The sequence below is a fragment of the Lipophrys pholis genome, assembly GCF_963383615.2.
Source record: "Lipophrys pholis genome assembly, chromosome: 3".
Lineage (NCBI taxonomy): Eukaryota > Metazoa > Chordata > Actinopteri > Blenniiformes > Blenniidae > Lipophrys > Lipophrys pholis.
The window spans coordinates 29,641,643-29,669,310 of NC_137627.1; the positions used below are offsets into that span (position 1 = coordinate 29,641,643).

General features: G+C 40.9%; 1 protein-coding gene across 1 annotated transcript; it reads left to right on the forward strand.

The window, feature by feature from the left end:
* The first annotated feature begins 433 nt into the window (after nt 1–433).
* LOC308107780 (capZ-interacting protein) lies at nt 434–26,253 on the forward strand. Its single transcript, XM_080460270.1, has 4 exons — nt 434–539; nt 23,581–23,649; nt 24,996–25,196; nt 25,751–26,253. The coding sequence occupies exons 1-4, from the start codon at nt 534–536 to the stop codon at nt 26,129–26,131; spliced, it is 657 nt and encodes a 218-aa protein (XP_080316396.1). The 5' UTR covers nt 434–533; the 3' UTR covers nt 26,132–26,253.
* The last annotated feature ends 1,415 nt before the right edge of the window (nt 26,254–27,668 follow it).

Consider the following 27,668-nt stretch of genomic DNA (forward strand, 5'->3'; position numbering starts at 1 on the left):
GTGTGTTACACACAGTGTGTCTGGTGAGTCCCCATTTTGAATTAAAAAAAATTGATATGAGTAAGAATTGAAATACGATGACAACTAGTGATAAATCTGCCATTTTAAAGGTACCTTTAAGTTTTAAATATTGAAAGAAAGTTTTCACAAAAGGGCGATATTATCATCTTGTTTTCCATCCTGTGGTTCTTTCAGTCTACTGAAAACTTCAATATGTTTCGTTGGATTTTTTTTTTCTTTTTCGAATGACCATATAGGAAAAGTGAATATTACTGTGAAAGTCAGGAGGAGAAGTGTGGTTCTCTCCCAGCATTGTGACTTGACGGCGCGCATAGAGGCCAAACGTGCGTAAAAGTTGTGCGCTCCTCCTCCTCCGTGCGGCTGATTTGGCTCCAGATATAAACACTGGGGCTTTTTCCTCACGAGCAGAGCAGAACAGTTTGCTGCAAGAGGCAGAGAGAAAGAGAAAAAAAGGAGGAAGGAAAAAAAAAAAGAAAAGCAGGGAGAGGACGATTTCTAGCACATTCCCCAGGATGGAGGTAACAAGTCACTGAGTTTTCTGTTGCCGTCAGATGTTTTTAGCATCAATACATTCTGTTTCTGCACACTACGATTGGAATTACATCGTAGAAGGGACTTTATTTACTCTGTGTTGTTATTGTGATAATTCTGAGGCTGGTTTGAGCAATACTTCCACAGATATTATTGCTGAAGTGGCAACAGTTTGTCAAATTTCTGAAAATATGAAGTTATTATGTGTTGAAAACTGTTCTTCTTTTCCGTATTTGCATGTTTTTCTATTACTGACAGCATATACTAACAGAGGAGGACAAACTACTGAAGCTTGTACTTTATTACAGCTACTGTTACATTGGTGACATTGTACTCACTCACAAGTTACAGAAGCTGCTTGATGTATCAGTGTTCAAGTCACTATCACTTTATATTTCTACCAATGAATTTCTTGCAAAGTGGCACAAAACTAACTAAAATCACATATTTCGCCACATCTGGTTTTTAAAATAAGCTTATTTACAAAAAAAGTACAATAAATATGACTTATAAGTATGTATGTTTAAAAACAGTAATCTGTTCAGTTTGAAGTACTTTTTCACTTGGGGGGGGGGGGGGGGTAAGATATGCTTTCTTAATCCAAAGAGACCAAACACACACATTTTGTAAGAAGAAATGTTACATAAACAATGATTACCCCCCCAAAAATCTCCTTATTTAAAATATGTCTATTTGTAATTTGTTACTTCCACTTACTTGGCTGTTATGGTCTAAAAAATAATGTATGTTTGAATAATTTCACACTAGGTGACTGAGGAAGGAAGTGGAACTGATAAACCAACACGTTTATGCACGTGACAAATGTCTGCAGCATAACTTCTGTATAAATACGCTTTTTTTTTAAAGTTGTGTACGGTGCCCCCACCCACTTTCATTAGAGCCAAACTTTTTAATCACCCTGCGCTGAGGCTGCCAGAGAAAAGACGGCGCTGTGTGCTTTTTTTTTTTCCTGCAGGCTTTACTCACAGGTTGTTGAACTCCTCCCTGCAAAACAAGCTGTCCTGTCACACTTTCACATCGCTACATCATGTGGTGGAAAGGAAAAGAAACACCCCCTTCTTTCTGTTTCCCTCCGCAGCACATAAGAGAGTGCATTAGTGATCTACCACAAAAACTACTCTCCGGTTTAGCTCTCAGAGAGGGTTTGACTTTGGCTTGACTTCAGATGAAAGCCTGTGTGAGGAGATCGGTGGCTTTCTCAGCTTAACAACTTGTTCTGTTATTGGAGGTTGTTTTACTGGGATGAAGCTGTTTCGTGAGGGCATCAACTGAACCTGCATGTAACAGCGAAACACTGACTCCACTTTTGGAGGTTGTTTTTGTGGTGTGATGAAGTTTCCATTGAAGAAGCAGTGGTTAATTTGTTAAAGATATAATATTGTGATTATGATATGACACTTAAGTATATGATGTCTTCGTGCTTTCCGGGTTTGTACTTCCAAATAACGGTGCTCTTCCTCTTTTTAGACTCATTTTCAACAAAAACTTATTTTGTTGGTTGTTTTCTCTCATGTGCATTTGCAAGTTCCCATTTGCAGCATTTTCCAAGACAGAAGAGTTCATTGACTTCGTTTTTATGGCCATTTTTCCTTGATTTTTGTGTTTTTGTGCTTCAGACCTTTGACCTGTTGTCACCAGGTTTGATGTAATATTAAAATAATGAAGTCTGGTTTAGTTTGGCCAAATGTTCAAACATTGTATTTTTGCATCATTTGCAGAATTCATACAACAAATGTCGAAGTCACTGTAACGATTTTTTTTTGCGATATCAGGAATTTCCCCCATGGATTGACAAGCTATTTTTTAATTCTGCTATATCGTGCAGGCAGTTAATAGCAGTTGATCTCCTGTCTCGGGGTTAAGCTCTTGTGCTTGAAGTTTACATGTTCTGCCTGTGCAGGTATTGGTTTTCTCCTGCTCCTTGTGAGTTTAGCTCATTTGCAATTGTATGTTATTGGTTTTTGGTCAGTGGTCAGAAATCTTGAAGCTGAACCGTTCTCTGATCTTTCTAAAACTTCAATTCCACGCAGAAAGAAGCCCTAATAAATAAAATGATCTAGAATCGACAGCAGACATGCAAAGCTAATCCATTGTTTTAATTTCTGAATGAATCTGCTTTTGTTAGAGTGGCTGTGTGCAGCCGACTTTGGCTTCCCTGTAATGTTCAGACCTGCGTGGAGTCCAAAGGCTTTTATAGTCATATCTCTTGATGACATCTTAAACACTGCTTATTGAGTCTGACCACATCGGCAACAAAAGTGATTTACATACATTTCTGCTTTAAAAACTGAATTCTGCATTCAGTTTGTGATTTACTTTTTATTTTGAAGGAAATCTCTCAGCCTGAGCTTGTTTGTCTGCTGCAGTTTGTTGAAAACTCTGTAAACAAGTGTTAACTGTCTTGTAAAGTCAGTCTCACACTTGCTTTCATTAAGATGTCATTCCCACTTGTGGTACTTTTACTCAGACAATGTTTTTTTGTTTTTTTTTAAGTATAATCTGGTTGACTTCCATGGTAACACTGTCATTTTTAACCTCAAATGAAATAAAACTGGACACCTGCTGTGATGTATGTTCTGTAGTAGTGTCCACAAACAACATGCAATACATGTGAAAATAACATTGGCGTATTTTTTACCAGGTAAGAGCTAATCAACAGCTTATAAAATGTTGCAAGGTGTCAAAACACCAGCAGGAATTTCCCCCTTGTGGACATCAGTTACGATGTGCTGCTAGAACTCAATGCTTCTGAAGTGCCTCCTGTTTGGTCCTGTTACGAGGTTGTTGGTTGTTTTTTTTTAAATGAACCAAAGTTCCCATTTTCTCAGAGGAAGCAGCAGGGTTTCTTTTATTTGCACCAAATAAGAAGTATGTGGCCGCACTGTGGCGTTATTGTGTGAGTAGAAGAGTGACTGTAGTTCGAAGGTTTTGGGGACTTTCTGCGCAGCGTTTGCATGTTCTCCCTGAATGGAAATTGGGGTTTGTTTTTGTCTTTGTACTCCAGTTTCATGTGAATGTTAGTCTCTTTTTGTTTCCCCTGTTTTTTTTTTTTTTTGACTGTGTCCCAGCATTTGACTATAGATGGACGGATGAATTGTAAACACTCCTCCTCAGCATCACGTGTTAGTCTGTGTGTGTTTTCTGCTTTCAGCACGTCATTTACAAACACTGATCTGTATTAACTGCTGTCAGCAAGCCCTTAAGAGAAGATTAGCACATGGAAATTTGTAAATTTTGCCATATTGGAAGGAGAAGACGCTGTTAGGGAAACTGGAAAGTTGCTTGTGTGCATCCGTGCCATTAGTGTGTGTGTATTGGTTTGTGGAGAGGTGGTTTTCCTTCCGGGGAAAAACAACACCACAGCTGGAGGATTGAGTATTTGGGATTGCCTTGCCAACCATATGGCATGCACATTTATTATGTAATGCATAGTAAAGTTAAGAGACCAATAACAGAAGAACTCAGTCTGTACCAGCCAGAGATTTACTAATGACTTAGTTTTTCCCCCCTCTTTTGCTGCAACAGTGTGTTTTTGAATAACGTCACAGTATGATTATTACAGAGTACTTTTTTATGTTCTGAAGCTGCTACTTGCACTGGTTGTGAAAAGAAACATTAGAACCAAACGTCATTGGTTAAGTGAGTTCATAATGTCAAACATTGATGTGATTTAAAAGCCTCATGTGTGTCAGTGGAGGATATACAGCATGAAACAGACAGAGAAAAGATGCTGGAAGGAATGTTGAGCATCGATAAAACCCAGGAACCTGCAGCTCACATGAGTTGTTCTGGTCGGATCCTGGTAGTAGTCACACACACCGGGCCGGGTATCAAATGTTTTTTTTTTGACTATGCAGCCAAAACAAAATGTTGATAAAAGATCAAAAGCTTTAGATGAAGGAATGAAAACGAGCCACTCGACTAATCCTCCCTTTGTTTTGACTAATGTGATGATTAAAAAAAAAAAAAAAGCATCAAAAGGAATTCTTGCTCCTCCTTAGAGCTTCAGATTTGTTCTGAATTGTTCATTTCTCATTCATCAAGAGGACTCTCTCGATAGTTTGTCCTTATTTTAGATGCATCTGTAACTACTATCTATAACTATCAAATAACTCACTCGATTTAGATTTGTCTCAAACCTCCCTTTGCTCCGAAAGCAGAAAAAACCTCCAGGAAAAGCAGCATGTTCACAGCTCCTTCAAAATGGAACTATCTATAAATGACCATTAGGTCTGCTTCATAATTCATATGAAGTAATAACCTGACCACATTTTATTAGAAACAATAAATTGAAGAAAAAGAAAATACAGAAAGAGGAAGTCATTTAATTCAACCGTCACTTTGACTTAATTTCTCTTAAATCGGTCTCCGTGTACAGATTGAGTGTGGATAACTGTTACCGTCAGCTGTGATTCTGCATCATCATCACAAAATGTACATTTACTTCAAAAATCTTCTTTAGTCAAGGAACAAAGTACAAATGCTTAGGCTGTTTATAAGAAGTGTTCAGAGCCTCTGAAAACACAACTCTTTGCAAACGGCTGCCAAGGTGGCACATTTCAAACTCTGGCTCCGTCTCTGTGGGAATGGCAGATAATGCAACTTTATGGAAACTCGGGCTCTGTCTCCTTGTAGATCCAGTCCAGAGTCCCCTGGGACTTGGTAGTTTTATAGTTGACAGTCACCGGAATAATAATCCAACTTGATCGTCTGTCCATACAAATGTCCATTCAGTCCCATTGTTATTGTTTATAGCGAATTGTTGTCTACAGGCAAAAAACTGAATGAGTTTGTGCGGAATTCTCCATTTTGCATAGTATTTGTTAAAGTTTGGCTTCAGTGTTTCACGTTATATATTTATTAACTGGATGAATCATATTAAATGTACTCCGGCTGCATGGAATACAAGCAATAGGCTGAAGGGGTTGTTTGCGTCCATTGTTTGCCTTTCAAAAAATGTGCAATAAATGATGTAAACAACATAGACTGTGGAACATTTAAAATGCCAGCATGTTATATGGTGAGAACTACAGTAGTATATACACCATGTGTTGTTTGAGGAACTGCAATGTAAAGAAAACTATAGTTTGCAGTAAAAAGTCCGACTGTTAGCTTTAATTTGACCTGGTAGTGCTGTGTAATCTGAAAGCTATGGCATTTAAATGTAATTGTTGTAGCAGGCAGAAGATAGATTTGGGAAGAATTGGCTTTAAAGGACACTGTGTTCACTGACATAGTGGTTAACGTACTTTAATTTTTCCATTAGAAGTTAGAAGTGAATCCAAAAGAGAATACAAGCTGTGTGGTCGTGTTTCAAAGTTTTCTCTTTGTCCAGTTTGTGTCTCCATGCTGACGTCTTTAAATGATGAATCGGTTTGAAACACCTTTTTGCCAATCAAATGTGTCTTAAAACCACGCAACACCTGCCTGGGTGGTGTTCAGAGAACAACCTGCTTCTTAATACTACCAAAACCAAGGAGGTCATTGTGGGCTTCAGGAGGTCCAGGAGGACCCCCCCCCACCACCACCACCACCACCACCACTTGTTGTGGAGAACATCAAATTCCTGGGACTCCACATCACCAAGGACCCCTCTTGATAAGTCAACACCTCCACCTGGTGAAGAAGACCCATCGCAGGTTGTTCTTCCTCAGGAAACTGAAGTGGGCTGGTCTCTCCCCCGAGCTAAAGGTGAAATTTTACAGGAGCGCTGTGGAGAGCATCGTCTGTCGGGGCATCACTGTCTGGTACGCCAGCTCCACAGCACAGAACAGGAAAGTCTTGGCCCGGGTTGTGAAGATGGCTCAGGAGATCATTGGAGCTGAGCTTGCTCGCCTGGATGCTGTGTCTGCTGGACGTCTGCAGAGGACAGCCACCAAAATCTCCATGGACAGAACTCACCCCAGACACCATCTGTTTGCCCCCATCCCATCAGGAAAGCAGTTCCGCAATATAAAAACCGGGACCAATAGGCTAGGAACAGGCTTTTCCCTACAGCTGTGGCAGGCGTCAGGCGGAGGAAGTGGAATTGCTGAAGAACAATATCATCGGTTTACTTGCAGATCTCCCTGCAGAACAGTTAAGCCTCACTCACTCACTCACTGCACCTCCTCAACAACCCTCAAGTGTAATTCTGGCTTCCTGCCATGACATTTCCTTCTTTGGAAAAAATTAGCATAAACATGATAAGTGACACAAGCTGCTTGGACTTTTTTTTTAAGTTCAGCATTTTTTTCTTCTTTGGAGATGAGTTACACCCTGATTTACTTTAGAAATGTTTCACATTCTCATCTGTGCCTCATCAATTATTTCACTGTACTGCGGCCTCAGAGAAAATTGTGAAAGTTTTAGATGTTCTCGCTTGAAAAGGCTTCCTGCAAGTTTGAGCCTGTTTTTTTGCCGCAGTCGCTTGAGATATGTGAGATAAGTGAGGATGAACTTGAACTGACGCCCTGTTGACACAGCAACGGTTTCGAGTGACAAACCTTTGTTGCGTTTTGGGTGCACATTTACACAACAGTGCTGGGATTGGCTCCAAGATAAAAAAGAATGGATGGGTGGATGGAGGGATGGATGGATGGATGGATGGATGGATGGACGATTACCGTTCAAAGGCGCTAGGAAAGAAACTAAAAGATCAATAGATTATGTAGGCCTGATCAATAGTGAATTAGTAGTAAAATCTGACAATATATAAAACAAACACATCAGTAAATCATCTGCAGGCACTCATGAAGCAACGGCATGTATTTTATGTGTTTTTCCAGCTTGTGACTGCAGTGAATTTGAAACAGAAATCAAATGTCTTCTTATTTCCAATGAAATAGTGGCACCAGAAGAGGTGTTGTCGGTATCAGATATCCTCTGTAACATCTGCTACCTCCAGATGTTTGACCCGTGACGGGTTGGCTGCTTGTCTCCTGCCACGACTTCTTCGCCTTTGTCTCGACCCAAAATCGAATGACGCCAGAATAGGAGAAGGTTCCGGATGGGCTTTTATTCAGTTAGCTGTTTGGTTGGATTCTGTGGACAGTATTTCAAAGCTTCACCCTGATGTGAGGAAACTGTAGGGCGTCACTGAGTGAAGTCATCTTGTGCCTGAACGAGTCGTCTGACCTTGTCAACCTTCCGCTCCTCCGGCCAGATGGTTTCTGTCATCGTGATCATTGCAGAGTGGATGACAACCCCAGAAAACTGCTCTAAGCACCAAAACTTTCCATGTGAGAGCTGAAATATTTGGGGAGATGTCCTTCCTTGTGTGAGCGTTGAACTGCTTTCCATCCTTATCGCGCTTTGGAATCTGTATGAACAGGCCCAGTTGTGTTATCTGTCCTCGTCGGTATTCAGTCAAACAGCATCTCCAGGGTCTTAAGTACTTATTATAGTTTCTTCTGTCTACTTTGGAGACTTTATCAATCAGCTTATTTGTGTTCTCCGGTTATGTGTATTTCTTTCCCTCTCTGTGGATGCTTTTGATTCCTCCGTCTGCAGCGGCTCCCCTCCAGACATCAGTCGACGTCTGAGTGAACGTCTCCCCAACATGTGAAAACACACAGCAGTTTTCCAGCGCCGGGTACTGGAAAAGTGAGATATTCAGATGAAGTCTGGGCCAAAAATACATCATGTTTTCCTGGAACATGAGCGAGGAAGAAAGTGCCTGTCTGCTTTCTTACTGCTTAACAAGTGCAGCCAGAAAGGAGCCGCACACTGTGGTGGGATCCCCCCCCCAGCTGAACAGCGCTGACTTATGAAAACAAAGTCATTACTACTCTGGTGAACTTGCTGAACAGCTGTGAGTTTTAACTTCACTTTCACTGATTTCTGTGTGTGTGTGTGTGTGTGTGTGTGTGTGTGTGTGTGTGTGTGTGTGTGTGTGTGTGAGAGAGAGAGCTTATGAGGATTGAGAGTTATTCTCAGACGGGGGTTAAAGACCCCTGAGCCATGTTGCATCTTTATCAGCTTCATGACAGATTACGAACGCTCGGACCACCGCTGCTGAGCAGATAACGTTCAGGATTTACTCGGACCAACATCATGCGCTCCTGCCCTCCTTGCCTCTAGAAATCAGAAACGCACAATGATGGGCTTTGTGCGATCCGTTGGTGTCTGCGTTATCCCCCTGCGTTATCTGCCGGTCATACTGTAAAACTCGTGTCTCTGTCCTCAGCCTGGAAATGAAGTTGCAGCGTGGGATTAACCTTTAATTTCCCAAACAGAGCTTGCTTGGCATATGCTGACGATCACTGTGAACTGCAAACACTTCACGAGGACCAAATTGTGATTAACTAAAAGAGTCATGGCAGCTAGTTTAACAAATAAACTCTCAAATTTGAAGCAATATGCATGGTTTAGATTTTTACATCACCTTAAAACACACTACTGCTAATTGAAATTAAAATATGGCCCATCAGATGTCTGCTTCCCATCACTACAGGTGCGAGTGTAGGACTTCTCTTCTGAGTTGACCTTTAATGGGAAATATATTATCTATTGTATCAATAGCTTATATTAAATCAATACAACAGAGACCCCAACCTCTTTCATAAGTGGATTTAAGGGACCATCAACAGAAAAACGGCAGACTTTTTCTAATGCCTTTTATATTGCTCATATTTTATCCTTTTTAATTTGTTTTATTGTATTCGTCTGTATCTTTTAACTATTTTATGGAAATGTATAAATTGTGTACTTTTTCATCCTATTTTTTCTTTTTGACAGCACTTTGGTGAACAGTAGCTTTTTTAAAGTGCTTGCTTGATACGTTTGAGTTTAAAAACGTGATAAATGTTCAAGTATTTCCTGAAAGTTCAGGTGAAAAGCAGCCTGCAGCCCAGTGAACAAAATAATTTTTCACTTTTCCATGGCGTCCCCCTCAACCACCTATGCAACTAGAAAACAATGATGTTGATGTCATCATCAAGCTTGTGAAAAAGCCAAGTAACGAGGCCTTATTGCATTCTGGTGTTTCGCAACTGGGAGAAACCTAAAACATGCAGGACACCGGCCCTCAAGGACCAGAATTGAGAACCCCTGCATTAGAATAAGATGCAATGTGAGTTCCTTGTATTTTGTGATGCGTTTTACTGATAGAAGATTTAAAAAAACGGGAATTTCCAAGCATGTCATGTTCAGTTAGAATAGTATTTGTGTTAATTTGTTCTGTGTCTCAAGACATTTACACCTACTGGCAATGTAGGCCCCCTTTTACATGACAACGAATACGAGTGTATCCGCAAAACTTTCTTCACTTTTGGGGGGTCCGTTTACACGGCACCATTGTGCGGATGCACCGTATAGTTTTTAATCCGGCTTCCAAGGTGGAAAGATTCTTTCACAGCCGCTATTCCCTACTCCAGCGACTGCCGGATGCTATGAAGCCTGTTACTGCGCATGCGCATCTCCCCCCTTCGTTCCTGCTCATCTAGTTGTAAATAGGGGTGGGAATTGATAAGATTTTATCAATATCAATGCCATTGTCAATTCTGCTTTTCAATCCAATTCCTCATCAATTCTCCTAACGATTCCTGAGTATTTTTTTTAAGGGGAAAAAAAAAGTCTTCTGCACCAAAAGGAACGATCAAATTTTTTCCAAACATGAAACTTGAATTATAATTTTTCCCTTAAAAAAAACAGTCAAATGTGTATTTGCCTTCATTGGATGCCCCCAGGAATTGACACTTTTTCGAATTTTGCGCTGTTGACAAGTTAACCCTCTCTGGGAGGTTGGAGACTGCAGAGGAATGTGGAAGTGAAGTACGAGGAGGAACGAGTTCTCTCGGTCTGCAGGGAATCCTGTGTTTTCATATTGTGTTGGTGCTTTTTTTTGAGGGGATTTTCAACACAGAATGATCTAATACATAGACATGCAGTCGTAGACCCCTAGAATGATTGTGTTTGTCTACACAGTAGACAGACTCTAGTAGATCGTTTACTATATGGTGTGGAAAACCAGAGGCTCACACATATAGTGAAGGGTCTACTAGCATATGTCTACGCTGTCGGCTTGTTGGAGCAGACATTTACTACACGGGACAGATTATTAAAAGTCCCTCATTAGTCCTCTGACAGGAAATTTCTTCACCAAATGAACCGTCTTCAGCAGCTACACAGCGCAGCGCTATTAGGAGGTGATGGAGGCTGGGGGTGTAACTCAGGGAGTCACGGTGCAGGTTGTTTTGACTATCGGAGTAAACCGGAGTACTGGAGGAGAACCAGCACACACGGAGAGAACATGAAAACTCCATACAGAAAGGCTCTTGCCGGGATTTGCACCGAGACCTTTTTTTTTTTTTTAAACGGAACTTTCCGGCTGTGAGGCGAGAGGCTGTGGACTCTGTGGATTCAGGACGTGGTGAGTGAAAATGTATTAACGTATTGTATTATTTAGTCATTTATCGTCTCCCACTTTAGACCTTCTTCCTCGCCATGTTTTCTCCTGGTTGAAGGAGGTCTGCGTCGCAGAGTGTGTGACGTAATGCAACGTACCGCAACGTGACTTTACGTCGTGCTGGGAAATGAATTGTTAAGAAGAATCGAACACATTTCAGGTGTACGATTCCGATGGAATTGATCAATTGGAACCGGTTCTAAGTCAGAACCGGTTTTCCATTCCCATCCCTAATTGTAAACAAACATTGCGTCCACGTAGTGGTTTGACTCGCGGTCTGTATTCTAGTTTTATCATCCATATCAGTAGTTTTATAGGTGAGACGCTCCTTGATAGCATCCGGTGCATCATCAGTCCATGTGGATGTCGGGTTCTCTCCATTTTCTTCACGTTTATAGTGTATTGCTTTCTGCACATGTCCGTATAGTTTCATTACAAAATCAAGCAACAGCGCCCTCCAGTGGCCCGGCATACTAACTACATCGTTGTCTCTGTGTCCGCTGCTGCAGTGTAAACACACTCCTTTTTTTTAACCGATAAGGTGTTGTGACGTAAAACGTTGTCGTGTAAATGGCGCCTTAGAGTCATCAACAAACCTCAAGGGCTTTTTGGACATTTTAGGAGGAAACTGAAGTACTGGAGAAAGCACATGCATGCACAAGTAGATCCAGGAACTTCCTGCTGTTGGACGAGAGTGCTAACCACTTCACTACTGTGCAGCCCAGTCTTGCAGCGGTTTAACATGTATGCAAGCTGGAAATGATGTATTTGTGGGGTGTAATTATGCTGATCTCCTTTACCATCTGAAAGCAGTTAAAACCAAAGTTAGCTTCGCTGATACAATAGCGATATTTTGTACGAAAGCCTCATGTTTGAGGGTAACACAAACAGTACATGGTAAGAGCAAGAAGTAAATTAAAAAGACAGAAAAACGACATTTCTTTCCAAACATGACTGTTTTAGTGGTCAGCCATCATCTCAACACAACTGAAAACACATGGTTTTTACAATTCGATTTCAGAATTTATACAGCAACATTTTCAAAACAATGTTCATTTATACGGAAATGACAGAAATGCTGAAAACAATGTGGTTAGCATGTCGGGCTACTAGTAGGTCCTGTTGTTTGTTTTTGTAATGAAACCACACACATATGCTGCTGAAAATAACATTATAAACATTAACAATGGCGAATCCACAGATCTTCATATGGACAGACAATGAAGTTGAATGTCATTACAGTGACCGTCAACTATAAAACCACCAAGTCGCAGGAGAATATAGACCAGGAGTCATGACACTCTGGAGATCATTGCTGTTATTGGCCATCTTTTCACGCATGTGCAGAAGTATTACTGTTAATGTGGTGCACATGCTCAGTAGCAGCATTCCTGAAAAGTTGCATCTTCCTCCATTTCAGTCAGTCACCAATTACACCAGATGACCGGCTCAACTTTACGTAGTATGCTGGAGAGAAATATTTAAATTGTTCTTCACCCGATTATACATTTTTATTTAACTTAAGTACATGCCTATTTATCTGTCTTCCTCACATGTCAGGTTTCACTACCTTGATCTTCACATTTCTTTTGCTGGGTAAATAATACTGCTAATAATCACTTGTTTATTTGTGGTTTCCGTTGAGGGTTTCTAGGGAAGAAATATAAGAATCCAAGCAATATGTGACACTACAGACGAAGTGTTGTAAGTAAATTTAACCCTACTATATTTACTCGAATCGTCTGGGGGGGGGGGGGGGGGGGGGGGGGGGGGGGCAGAAAGTAACATACATATAAACAGTTTTTATAAGATTGTATGGTGTGCTGTCTGTGCAGTATGTTACAGCATGTCTGAATGAGCCGTTTCCAAGAAGTCAGAGCTCAGAAATAACTTTTTTCTTTCTTCTTTCAGCCTCGACCCAGGCCCCTCTTTTTTTGAAAACTTCAATCATATGGTTGATATGCTGATTTAGGAAGCTTGTTTCCCACTGTTCCCATGTTTAGACACGCTCCGTATGCTAGATTACGCCATGTTTCAGAAGTGGTCGAGCATATCCAGGGACACTCTCTCAGGAGCTGAGGGGTTACGGATCAGAGCTGGGATTCAGGCTGCCTGCGCAGCTCTGGGCCTCTTTCCCAGGCCAAGAGCCCCAGAAATAGTTTGCCCTGCTCTTTCCTTGCAGTGAAACATAGTTTCCCACTCTTCCACAGAGCTCGAGGAGTCCTAGCTGAGTCCCAGCTGAGTCCAACATGGACTCAGCACTGATAACCAACCACAGGCTTGTGTCGGTCAATTACATGTTATGCTCCTTTGTTATCTTAATGGCACAGTCAGTGGAACCATTTGTGTTTGTGTTCAGATGCATAATGAAGTTTACAGTGAGATTATTAAAGAAAATACAAGCCGCCAAATGATTAAAACCCAGGGTGTCAAACTCATTTTAATTCAGGGGCCATTAAAGCCCAGCTGGGTATCACCAGTGAATCAACAATGACAACTTTTATTTACAACACAGAGGTAACTGTTGAGGAAAGCGCAAAATGGGAGTTAAGCGCGCAGTTGTCGGGTGTTCTAACAATTCTGCTCGTCAGAATGTTTTGTTTCATATTGTGTTGGTGCTTTTTTTGAGGGGATTTTCAACACAGAATGATCTAATACATAGACATACAGTAGTAGACCATTACGAGATTGTGTATGTCTATACAGTAGACAGACTCTAGTAGATCGTTTACTATATGGTCGAGACTGGAGGCTCTCTACACATCTAGTGAACGATCTACTGGCACATGTCTATGCTGTAGGCTCGTTGGAGCAGACATTCACTACACGGGACAGATTGATGGCAGACTTAATTTATTCATAGTCCCTCATTAGTCCTCCAACGGGAATTTTCTTCACCAAATGGACCGGGATTTACATTAGGACCCTTTTTTTTTTTTTTAACTTGGGACCTTCTGGCTGTGAGGTGAGAGGCTGTGGACTTATTTACACGGACATCCTGCCTACATCCTGCCTACATTTGAGGACGATGCCTACATCATCCTCAAATTTTAACAAATTTCTGTAGGGGTCAACCCCACCGCACTCCTCTATCTTATCGCGATACCTAGCTTTATCTGGAATATTCAATCCTTGATAAATTTGGGAAAAATCACATGAATCCGATTTTGAAGATATGTTCCAATGCAGCTGTGTACATAAAAGATGGCGGACCCGAGCGAATCGGAGAGGATCATGGGAAATCATCTGACGTCAGTTACAAACGATCTATAGTATAAGATCTCTCAGCTTGGAGCATTGACTTAGAATCCTGCTGAAATAGTGCTACCCCTAGTGGAGAAAACCGGTACTGCAGCTAGTCGTATTTAGAATTTAAAGCTAATATCTTTATGATTGTACATTTTGCACAGTAACATTCTCCCGGGCCGTATTGAATTCTCTTGTTGGCCCACACGCTGCATTTTTGACACCCCTGGATTAAACAGGACTTTAAAACTGTGCAAGTTGTTCAAATCTAAGCAGAATAATAAGATTTTTTTTTGCTTTAGATGCAGATGCATGTAATAACTTGCATTCCTCTGACATTTTTGTACATTAAGCTGCACTTGTTGCCTGAAATAAGATATGCGCGGTAAAGTGTCTGCAGTCAGGAGTTCTCATTCAGTCTGACTGTCTTTTTATTCTGCATGAAGAAGCTCATTAAAGATAAGCGCGAGGGTGAATCTCGCTGTGAAGATACGTATGAAAGAGGAATATTAATGCACCTCAAATGGCTCCTTCAAGAACGTATGCGGCAGTCGAAGAGCGGCTGACACCTGCTGAAATCTGTGGGAGTGCTTGTACTCTTTATTTGAGAAACTTGTGCAAGCAAGTGATAAAATATCTAAATGTGGAGAGTCTGAATTCTGCTTTGGATGAATCCACTTTCTGTAGAGGGTCTATAAAGACCTCCCTGAAGCATCCTCTACACTAAAGTGATCCCATGTGGAAGAGGTGCAGTTTGGTTTGAGTATGAACTGCTATCTTATAGCACCGTATCTTCAATCCACATGCTGTGAAGGAATCCCTCCCACTGTTTTCACTCTTAGATTCGTTACACCTCTTGGTGCCAGGCTGGAGCTCTTTTTGCCTTCAGGTCAGCTTTTAATCTTTCCTGGAAGTTCTCGAAAGATTGCTCAGACATTATTTACCAGAAACACCACATGGAGATTTGTTGGCTCCACTTGATCAATCTACGTCTTAAAGTGCTTTATTGGTCATTTGAGTACAAGAAACCAGGCTGAGATGGTTCGAGCTTTGTGGCGTCGTGTCTGCTGGAGGTAGCGTGATTCCCAAGATCATCATTACCAGGGATGCATTAAGCTTAATTCATACTCTATATGCAAAAGATGTGCGAATGCTATGCGTTGCCATGAACCACAACCACACGGCAACTGAATCAAAGCCACCTGCACTTCCAACAGCCTTAAAGTCTAGAGCAGGGTCCCTGAATAGGCGGCCCGCAGGCTGGAGCCAACTGTCTGGCCCGCACCGGCCCATTAGCTGCACATCAACGTGAAATAAAGTGCAATTTGTGGGGGGAAAAAATGCTGCTGCTCTACCTTTTTAATCCTTATTCCCAAGGACAACTGGTCGTTAGGGGCAGGTGAGGCTGAGCCCCACCTTGCTGTTTCTCGTTGTTTTCTCCTGATCCACACTGATGGTGCATTAGTGGGGCTCGCCCCTCCCTCACCATGCAGTGTGTATTGCATGCAGTAAAGTGAAAGTGCACATGCTCAGGCTGTGGCTCCATTATTTCAGTTCACGTGATTTTGATGCAGAGTGGGGCTTGAAGCCCAAAGCCCCACTAACAACATCATTAGATGCTCAGAGCTGATTGGCTGGCGCTGATAGAGGCACTGCTTCACCGAACCGGAGCGAATCATCACAAATACCAGCTTGTGAGCAGCTAAAGCTAACAAACAGTTAAGAATCAAAACATTAGGTCGATTATTTACCAGTACACGTTTGAAATTCTTACTTTAGTGGAGAAAGTGAAGGTAACTAGTGGTACTCAATTACATGGTGAGGAAGAGTTTCTAAAAATCTCATGTTTCACTGGTGGTTGAGTGGTTAAGCTTCTGTCATACTATCAACAATGCCTGGTTCAAGTACTGTCATCAACTGAAACATAAATTTTTTTCATTGAATTATTTTTTCGATCGGATATCTCATAGGCTCAACCTTTTTTATGGGATCAACACCTATATGGTTGTTATAATGTTGTGGCTAAAGGTTTGTGCACCCACTTTACTTTGGAATTCAGTGGTGTCACTAGACCTGCAGTAAACTCTTGCCCCACCAAGTATTTACATCAAGAAATGCCACTGCTCAATGCCACACCATAGTTGAAGCCGGAGTCTGAGCGCATCTGACGTAATCACGTCAATGCGTGCCCCGCTCGGACGTCCACACCCACAGATTTCAATTTCACGACCCGGGAAACTACCCATCATCGAACAGTAAGTCAAAATTTTAAAAAAGAAACATGACCTGCAGTGTGGAAAAGTCGACCAGGAAAACCGTCAGTTGAACTCTGACTGGACTGAACAGTTTAGTTTTATATTACCGGCCCATGCTTGATCTGCATGCAGACAGGAGCTGTCAGCAAAGTGGATCATCTACAGCGGCAATTCAACTTTCTGCATGCCGCCAGCTTTAATGTCAACTACCCTCCAAAATCCCACAGCCGCAAACATAACGTCATACAAGCACACCGTGTCTACGATATGTTGGCATTGGCACAAGCCAGCGCAACAGCGCATCATCGCTTGTTTCATGGAACCTTGCCAAAGCTAAGAAACCATTTGCTGATGCTGAGTTAATTTTAAAAAAGCGCAATTGATTTGGTTGATGCAGTTTTAAGTCACAATGACAAAAGAAAGAAAACGGTTGTGGAGCTGTTAAAGGTGCGTTTACACATAACGACGACAAGGTTGGCCCGAATCTCAATTCCTCTCCAGCTGCCAGGGCGCACCGCGAACCAGAAGAAATGTGAATGACCGTCTCAGGTCATCAACTGAATATGAGTATATAGATATATAGATATATATTAGGGATGTCACGATCAGATCGGTAGATATCGGATCGGGGCCGATATTGGTGATTTGTGAGTGATCGGGAATCGGCAAATCTAGCCGAAAAAAAACAAAAAACTTTTTCACGTCAGCTGCCGTAAAGCGAGCCCTGTTCGCGACCTGCCGTAAACTGATAGCAACCTCGCTGTTAGCAGCCTAAAGCCATTGAGTGGATAAAATGTCAGCAGTCTGGAGGTATTTTAAGGTTGACAACGAAACCAGTCCAAAGGCCAGTTGTACTATTTGCTTCGCCACAGTCCCGAGAGGTGGAGCACCAGAGCTTCGTTTAACACAACTAATTTGATAAGACATCTAAAAAAGTAAACATGAAGCGGAGTACGCTCAGTTTACAACAACTGAAGAAAAAGCCGCACCGAAGCAGCAAACTCCAGACTTAAAAAAAAAAAAGGATAAGTCCCCACAGAGGAGCGATATGGCGAAAAAATAACCCAGAAGGTTACGCTAGTTTGAAGGGAGACTGGGATATTCTGAATAAGTTTTTGAGAGAACTGTGTTCAGACTACTTTTGTCAAACAGGTTTTACCACTTTGAAGTGGAATTAAGTGTTTATAATTCACATTGAAATGTAAATGTTTTGTGACAATTCAGGTCAAACCTCTCATACTGCTTTAAGTGAAACTGAAATTTAATACACAAATAAGTTACATTGTAGCCTAAGAGCATTTATGTTTAAGATTTATTTATTTATTTTTATTATTGTATTTGCACCTTTTTAGGACTTATTTTCAACCCAACCAGTCAAAGACACTTTGAAGTGGAATTGGGTTCTTCTGATTGGTTTTACTGAATATTGTTTATGTTGTAGTTTTTTATAGTTTATATGTTAGTCAAACTGATTCGCTGGGTTTCATTTTTTATTTTTTTTTATTTGCCACAAAATCCAGGTGAAGTTGTTTAAGTTAACATAAATAACAGATACAAGACTGCAGAGTGTAATTGGTTTATTTTTGTTATGACTGAATAAAGTTTAATTAAGTTCTTAAGTCATTCTGAGAAGAATTTTGATTCAATAAGTGAGTTTTACAATAATTTCTAGCTAAACAAAGCTTCTGCCAATAAGGCTTTTAGCTTCAGACATCTTAGTTGCACCAAAAATAGACTATTGAGTATATTTGCAATAGCAATGTAAGTATCGCCTCTGGAAAGTATCGGTATCGGCCGAAACACAATTCTGTTAAAATCGGATCGGTATTGGGAGGGCAAAAAGTGTGATCGGGACATCCCTAATATATATATATATGTATATATATATATATATATGCATATATGCATCTCCAATGCAACATCTTGGCCTCAGGATTGAGTCGACAGGATACATCAGAAATATTTACTAATCCTATCGCTGTCACTTTTCTCACTGAGTGGTGAGTGAATTCATTCATTATAACAAAAATGACAACAATAGTACTATTAAGTTCATTTATATAGCAGTTATTATATTTAAAATGCAACAGAGCACAGTTAAAAAAAAAAAATAAATTAAATGATTGAACAGAAACAAATGCAGCACTGAAACAACGTTTGTCGTATTTAAAAAGTAACAAACTGTAAATCTCTCCCTGTATTTCTGTCTCTGTCTCTCAGTGTGTAAATAATTAGATAGTTGGTTTTGCGCTCCCTTTTTTAGCTGTACACTTACTTTTTTCAAGAGTGCTTTTTATGTGACCCTCAACACTAGCTTTGGAAATCCCAGGCTTAAATTATTACTACAACCACCTTGACTATTACTACTCAGAATAATAATGATAATAACAACAACAATAATAATAATAATAATAATAATAATAATGGTAACATCAGCTAAAACATCTGTAATTAAAACAACTTTTACTGACATAGTGCAAAAAAGTTACAGCTATTCCGGCCCCTTAGTTTGGTATGCTGGTCATATTTTGGCCCTTGAGGGGAAATAATTGAGGACCCCTGGTCTAAAGTATTGATCAGCAACTGGCGGGTCCGCGGCCCAAAACTGGTCCAACAGCAATGATGAGTTTGAAAATCGGAGGCGCTTGTTTCATCGAGGCAGTAATATCATTCATTAACTCATCAGTAGCCAGCTTCTCCAAAACCACCTTACCTATTCTGTCCGGGATGCACAGCATTTAATCTGTTTTCCACTGTCCTGGAAGTAGAGGTCGTGTCCCCCGAATGATGTTGGAGTATGAAAAGATTCGTTGAAACCCGGGACGCTAGATGGCTGGTGGGTGCACAGAAGAATTCTCATAATACTCGCCCAGTTGTATTGGTTACTCTGTGCAGTATCGGACTGTGGATCCCTATTTATTACCATTACTCAGATTTGATTGGATTTTTTTTACCATCAGCCGCCTGGACTGCTGATTTAAATCAGGATATATTCGTGCCGTCATGTTGTTTAAATCCAGTTCTGAGTAGATATTCATATATTAAATCACACTGTAGCTTCAGCTTTTTTCTTATTTGCTCAGAGGTTCCACTGGGTGTGTTACTCTGCCGCATTAACGGTACAACTGGATGGATTCAAAGACAATAATTATAATAATATTAATACATTTTATTTATAGGCGTCTTTCAGAACACTCAAGGTCAGCTCACAAAAGTTAATAACTAAATAAAAGCCAATATAAGAGAAGGTCCTCTGCATCTGTTATGGTCTTTCCTCAATCCTGAACCAGCCTCAACATTCTCCAGTGAACTGTTTGATTAATTGTATCTATTTTGTCTAGATTCTGTGGCTGACTATGGAAACAACAGATCTGAGATAGTTACGAATTTACACAATTATTTATTAAACAAAGACATTCTAACCACATCGTCAGCTGCACAGGCCATGGCCATGGTCCCCCCAACTTGAGGATGGGAATGAGAGAATAGGTACGTCCGAATTGTCCCTCCTAACTCCTTATCTATCGACTTTTCCTTAACCCTGGAAGTGTTTTGTGTGGCGGCCATGACAAGGACTGTCCGAATTCTCAATAAACAAAGGAAAGGAGGCTCGTTTCTTCCTTTAGAGCCTCTTTTAGCTTAGGAACCACTGATGCTTCCTTTCGCAAATGAGCTCATGCTGCCCCACAATTCCTTGTGGCGACAACATTTAAAGGGACCCGCTCATCCGAGCGTTCAGGGAAACTCATGATGTTGGAAAAAGGAAGCAGATCATGTAAGTTACCAAAGCAATAATCTGCCTTGAACAACTTTAAATCATCTAAAATCCAAATGTGCTTTTTGTAGTCCATTTTCAGAAACTTGTAGTTCTTTCCTCACCATGGCGGACGTCACTAACTTGCGCCGCCGTCACATTATAATGACGTCACTAAGTGAAAGTGCTGTCCGACTGCCACACTAACGTGATCTCCTTTCACTAACTCCTTTAGGAAGCCTCCTAACACCTTTCCTTAACCCCATGACATCATCCGCGGGTATAGGTAAAGTCGATAGATATGGAGATAGGGGGGACTTTTCGGATGTACCTAGAGATTCTAGACAACATTGACTTTTGAATCAGAGAGGCGGACCTCCTTCCATCTCTGTGAACCGCCTCCTGTGACCACTTCCTGTTTTACACTCTGCACCAATCACAATGGACTCTGTTCTCTGAGGCGGGCTCTTGCTTGCAGTCACTTCCTTGTTTACACATCAACAGGCTGTTGTTCTTGAGTATCAGTGAAACCACATGGTACAAAATGGAAGGAAAAACATGGTCGAATGCAAAGCTTTTGTGTCTGTAACAGTGAACCTAAAATGGCAGACTCCATAGAAGAATTCAAGTTAAAATAATCCAACAATTCCCATGCATAGACAAGGTCCTGGTTGCCATGGATTATTTTACAAAACGGCCAGAGGCGTACGCCATACCAGACCAGGGGGCAGAGACTGTGGCTGATGCACTGGTGGAGGGCATGTTCGCCAGATTCAGAACAGCTGAGACTATCCACAGCGACCAGGGGAGGAACTTCCAGTCAGCTGTTTTCTCTGCCATGTGTGAACGCCTGGGAATAAAGTAGACTCGAACAACATCTCTGCACCCACAGAGTGACGGACTCGTTGAGCGGTTCAATAGGACCCTAGAGAAGCAACTAGCCATACTCACCTAAGAATACCAGCGTGATTGGGACGTACACTTTCTCCTTGTCTTGCTAGACTACAGGTCTGCTATGCAAGAGTCCACCTCTTGCACACCCGCTCGGGTCGGGAAATGTGGACCCCAACAGAGATGGTTTTTGGAAATCCCCCAGACACACCAGCAGTTCCACCAAGGCCGGAATACGCCAGGAGGCTCCAGGATAGAATGGAGTCAGCTCACGCTCACGCGGAACTACGACCTGAAGTCCAGAGGGAAAGACTTCAGGGCTGGTGATTTGGTGTAGGTGTACACTTCGAAAAGAAAAAAAGGATGGTGCTCAAAATTAGACTGTCACTGGGTGGAGCCCTGTGAAGTGTTAGAGAGATTGGGGGAGGTCATGTATAGGGTACAGCTGCCCCCAAGAGGGAGACGAGTGGCCCTTCATAGAGACAGGTTGGCCCCATACAGAGGAGATGCCCACCCACTTGAACGCCCCAGGCCTCCAACATCCCCTCAGAGAAGTGACACATCACCACCCCTGGCATCTCCCCCTACGCAGAAACAGGATGCTGCAAGGCTGCCGACTCGGCCCCGGAGACAGAAAAAGCCCCGAGACCACCTCAGAGACTTTGTTTGTGATCCCTCGGGGCAAGAGATTCAGTAAGATTCATGTGTGCGGTGTTCATGTTGTTAAGCGTTCTTGATGTTCATAATTCCGACTGTGTTGTGATGTGACTGGATTCTCACATCACGTCAAAAAACCATTTTGAAAAACGCCTGAAGGGAAGAAAAGAGAAAATACTTATGAAGGATCTAAATGCATAATGAACTACAGTAGATACAAATACCATTTGAAATGTTTCACATTTACGACAATATTTTTTTTTAAAAGTCTGGAATTTTAAAGAAAAACAACCAATGTTATCATTATTGCATCTTTAAAAATGCCTTTCCCTGCATAATACAGTATAACATAAAAAAAAGATCCGCCCTTCAGCACACATTTATTTTCAAATTCACCCTCACAATATGGCTTTAATGCAATTCTTAATTAATCAATAAAGGAGTGATCGTTCATGCAGCATCACTGATGCATCACATTTGATTTTAGTTTTCTGTCACGTCCTCAAATCTTACTGAACTCTCGAATCTGTAGTTAATAAATTCGAATTGACAATTATTTGTATAGAGAAATTACAATAAATGTGTAATTTTTACACTTTGTTAACTTTACGATCATGTTTATATGATGGGAATCCAATATTTGACATCCCGTCACTGCAACTATTTGTTTTTTCAATTATTGGAACAGTCTTCACTCTGAATGTCGTGGATCAAGACTGCTTCTGAATGCACCTTACTGATGTGTATCTCTTCTCTCCACAAGGATTCTCCAGCCAAGCCGTCTGTGGCTGAGCTGGCTGGAATGTTCAAAGGTCATATTATACCCATGCCTCACTCAAATGATGAGGTAGTGCAGAAAAACATCTCTCTCATACAGCATCCACACAAACGTTTTGCATTACTCAGCATGCAATATTCCATAAATAATCATTATTTGTGCTGAAGTTGGTGAAGTGAAAGAAGTCCCACTGCTTGTGGTCAGAGTTCACTCACTCCTCTTTTTATTCTCTAGTTGCCGTTCCATAGGAGACCTCCGTGTTCCCTGAAGTTACTAAATCAAACAGACAATAATGAAGAGTCAGATGTGAGTAATTTTGTTCCTGTGACCTCCAGTACAAACATCTGGAAATGTGCAGGAAGTCACCAGAAAACAGACATTTATTGGAACTTCATAATACGAACGAATGTTAGATAGTGAACTTCTCCACAATCAGCATTTTTCAGTTTTCTCTGTGAAGCTGTTTATTTTTCTCTTTTTTTTTTACAGAAACCACATAATGGCATCTTTGCATTATTATTAAAAGGGAAAGCAGAAGGCACAACAGATGTGTACATAAGTAGCATCTGTTTTTTAGGTGGTAATATTAATGAAATGTGCAAAGAGATCTAAACTGAAAGTACTCATGTCTGTCAATACATTTTAGATTGTGTTACTGCATTGTTCTTGTTTTGTATTTGTGTACATGCATCACAGGAATTGTTTATACACACTAATGCAAATGTTTCTCATTGTTCAACCGTAGTAATAGTGAAGTCTGGTATAAGAGTTGTGGCTGATGCAGGCAGAGAGGAACTGCAGCTCTGAAGTTTTACGACCCACCTAAAAAGTAATCAGTTACTCTCATCAAAAACTGGAGGCATTATATTTAATGTGACTTCTTTCATTTTCATTTAAGTGACTACTCAATTATTCTGTTTTACTCAGTAATTTTCCATGTAAAAGTATGCTTTATAGTCACTTTTGAATAATGCAAGTGTATTTCTGTGTTTTCAGTAGGAGTTGTGACAAATTCAGTACTCTGTTTCTGTTCTTCCAGAAATCGACAGTTTTTCCCACTCCCTCCAATATCAAGATAAAGAACTCGGCCATCATTGAGAAACTGCAGGTTGGTTGTTGTGAAGCGTTGAGATGTTTTGCACAAACAAACTCAGCAGTGAGTCTTGTTCGAGCCCGATATGTAACAACAACCCAAATTGTTATAAAATATAATGTAATAAAACCCCAAATCAAAGAACTGGTCAATAATGTAACAATATTTAACAAGAATATAAATGTGATCTTATTATGTTTAATGCTTACACATTATTTTGTACTGATGATTAGAGAAATAGATTACAGATTATAGAGAACAGAAGACTATAAATGACTTGGGCAACAGCAATCTAGATAGATGTACATAAAAAACAAATAGTTCAAACTTTTCTCATTCTTTAAGTTTCAAGTCCAATCCATAAATCATTGACCCACTTTGTGATGTAAAGAAATTTATCACACTATTGGGGGGAAAAAAGTGGGATTTTAGTAAAAAAAAAAAATAATAATAATAATAATAATTTTGGGCTCGACACCTTTGTTACACCATCGGCCAGTTATTACATTTCAGATTTTATTACATCATATTTAATAACAATTATGGTCATTGTCACATTTTGGGTCATTGTAACATATCAGGCTTTCACTAGCCTTTTCTGCAGCTTGTATCCATGCGGCTGTAAGTGTGAGCGATCTTTAGAGCTTCACTGCCACCCACTGTTCAGTCAGCAGTGATGTCTGAGCTCACTCACGTGGAGGGGAAAAAAAAAAGGAGGAGGCACTTTTGTCCCTGCTGCCACAATCGGCTCAGATTAATGAACTAATGGGATCATGGGCCGCTGAGGCTGCGGTGAGGCTGTAACTCGCCACTCCAGCTCCGTTAGTGAGGAATTCTAACAGTTGGCAGCCATGGGACAAAAGGGCTGCCGGTTCTCCCTCTTCCTCTTCTCCCCGGTGCAGGTAGGAGACTTTCTGTAATTTGGAGGACAACTGAAGAGGACAACATGTAGTTTAGCTCTCATAGCGTTTCAGGTTGTGTTTGCAATGCTTAGAAGACAAATCTCAGCAAATCGTCTGTTGAGCACTTTTTCAAATTTGGTTGTGACGAGTTTATTTCAATGTAAAGCTTTGCTATTTATATGAGACATTTGTCAAGGGCGATGGATGGATGGAAGATGGATGGAAGATGGATGGATGATGGATGGATGATGGATGGATGGATGGATGTATATAGGTATGTGAATATACTGTATATTTCTTCATAATGAAGTTCTTAATGAATTGAAACACTTGTAGCCCGAGCTGTTCACTTATTCTGTTGAACTACACTTGTTTGTTTAAAAAGTGGTTTAATCTGTATTGGAACAAAATGTGCTTGAGATTTCTGTGATTTCAGGATGTTCTCTCCCTCCCTCGCAGGCCAACCTCGCCCTGTCACCCACTGCTCTGCTGCCGTCGCCCAAGAGCCCGGAGGTTAAGCTGCAGCCTGCGCCGTGCCCCATCAGTCCATCGACCCCCTTCAGCCCCAATCAGCAGCCCTCACATCTGTCCAGTGAAGAGGAGGAGCCCATCGGCTTCGATGGCCCACCTGAAGGCACCCTCCTGCCCAGCATCAACAAGGTTTAAGGATATCACAGCGCATCTTCCACATTTGGGTTATTTCTACATCTTTTTACAAGAAACAAAACCATTCCACCGTATCGCAGTGTTCCTCTGATCATTTCACATCGTTTGTAAGCAGATTAGCGGTCTTCTGTGCTTTTGGTTGAATCCTGAGTCACTGGGTGGCAAACGTGAGTCGCTGTCACATTGAAGCCATTCGAGTGTTTTTCCATATTGAGTGTGTCGTGACGTCACAGCCGGGCACATGCCACCTGACATGTTTCTCAGTAGGTGTTCTCGGGGGCCTCGGATAAGCTGATGCTCCTGTAGCACTGCTGGAAGGGGCGGATTGGAGATGTAATCCCCTTAGCCTAGTTGGATAGTCCACAGGTAGTGTTTGTTTGGTACTGACACGCACATGCTGATTAGAATCAACCACAAATTGTTTAAACACAACAAGTCACTTTTAAAATACGAGAAAATCTCTCACAGTTTAAGGTGGTTTGATGTTTTTGTGTTTTTTTTTTTTTATTATGTTGATTTGCTGAATCTCACTCATCTCTTCCATGCAGACTCGAGCTCGACTGTCATTCAAGAGGCGCCCGCCTACAAGGCAGCACAGGAGGTCGGCTGGAGAGGAGGCGGGAGCGTGCGGAGGTGGCCTATCCCCAAGTGAACTGTGCAGCCCGGAGGAGAACGGGGACAAAGACCAGTACTCCCATAACCCGGAAGAAGAGGAGGAAGATAGGCAGCTTGACAGCCTGGAAGCAGGCGACGGCGAAGATGTGGAATGTGAAAAGACAGATGCTGAGGCAACAAAGGACGGAGGAGATCCGGGCCAGGAGGCAGATGAAGCTGAGAGCTCCGAGGAGGAGGATCTGCAGACTTCAGGTGATGCCGAGCAGGAGGAGAGGGAAGAGGGACGAGAGGAGCAGGAAAACGACAGGATGTGAACTGCAACTGTTTAAGAAAACAAATAAATTATTCAATGCTTTTGGATTGAGGGAACTCAGAAAAAATGCTCTTCTGTGTCAAATCTCTTGCTACCTGCTTCTTCTTTCAAAGTCTCTCTGTCGCCCTCTCCTGGCTGTATGTAAACACGGGAGAGTCCTCGAGAAGCAGAACAGGAAACAGGTATCACCATCAAACCTGTGCTCACGATCATGGGAAGACTGACTCACGTCTGCAAGACTTCTGTTTGGATGAAAAATGTTTGATTTGCTGATATGTGATGCCAATCAAAGACAAGACTTACACATCAGGAATTACAGCCATGCACACAAATATCTGAGTAAGAAGCAGCAAAAAAACTGTCTCTGGAGTTATATATATATATATATATATATATATATATATATATATGTTTTAAGATTATACTGAATCACTTTAAGCTGAAGTTTTAAACTTTCCTTGAGTTTTATTTCATTGTATGTTGGTTTACATTACAGCTTTTGTATACGACAAAATGTTAAAGCCCCAGTTCCACTGTGGAGTGGCTCGGGGCCTCTTGAAATGATATGTTGAAACAATAAACAGCTTCTTCCTTATGTAAGAAAGCAATTTAATTGTCCTTCAGTTTTTTGTTTTTTTATTTATCATGCATTAATTACAAAGGCTGAGGCTGATTTTAAGGAAAAAGTCTCAGTAAAATGCAGAAAATTCATTGTGAGATTAATAATGACACGAGACGTTTAGTGAATTATTTCCAGGATTAGAGCTCCTTTATACACACCTTCAGAATTTTTGGACCACACTTTGAAACATGAGCAGGACTGCAGTAAGAAACTAAGAAATATCACACATTTGAATATAAATTTACAAATATTGTCTCATATATTAATAAGCTGGGTATTTTAAATGGATATGTTTTATGCAAACCATGGACAGTGACACCGTTTTTTGTCACTTATTGCTCTTCTGGAGGCCGATTTATAAAACAACCCTTGATTTGTCTCCATTTACTGTAGCTTGTGAGAACTGCGTTCTTTCTTTTACTAAAATGCACAGGTGCAACTCAATACTGAAAAAAAACAACAGACTTTACGATATTTTGACAAAATATTTAAATTTCCATAACTTAAAATTACTTGCAAGCTAAACTGATGAAGAATAAAACAAAAAGTACTGCTGGATTATAGTTTGAGTCTTTTATAAAAAATGTGTACCTGTTATTAGCCACAATTAGCCGGTGCATTTCAGTGTGTTCACGTAAAGAAGGCCAGCCTGTTTATCTCTTTGGAGGAGATCTCTTAACTATTGCTCTGGCAGCAATAAAAAATACACTATGCTACATCTGCTACGTACAATAAAAGGGTTTTGTCTTAGCATCTATACTTTTCACAATATACATACACAAATCTATCTATCTATGAAACCGGATGATACTGATCAAGTTGTCAAACAAGAAACTTGTCTTGCAGACATAAAAACCTACATTAGCTGTAATTTTGTGCTTCTGAACTCATAATAACACAGAAGTTATTATATTTG

Excerpts from the sequence above, each read along its gene's own strand:
- LOC308107780 (XM_080460270.1), top strand. Across the intron at positions 23,650-24,995 it reads CCATCATTGAGAAACTGCAG|GCCAACCTCGCCCTGTCACC; the intron begins GTTGGTTGTTGT and ends CCTCCCTCGCAG. Across the intron at positions 25,197-25,750 it reads TCCTGCCCAGCATCAACAAG|ACTCGAGCTCGACTGTCATT; the intron begins GTTTAAGGATAT and ends TCTTCCATGCAG.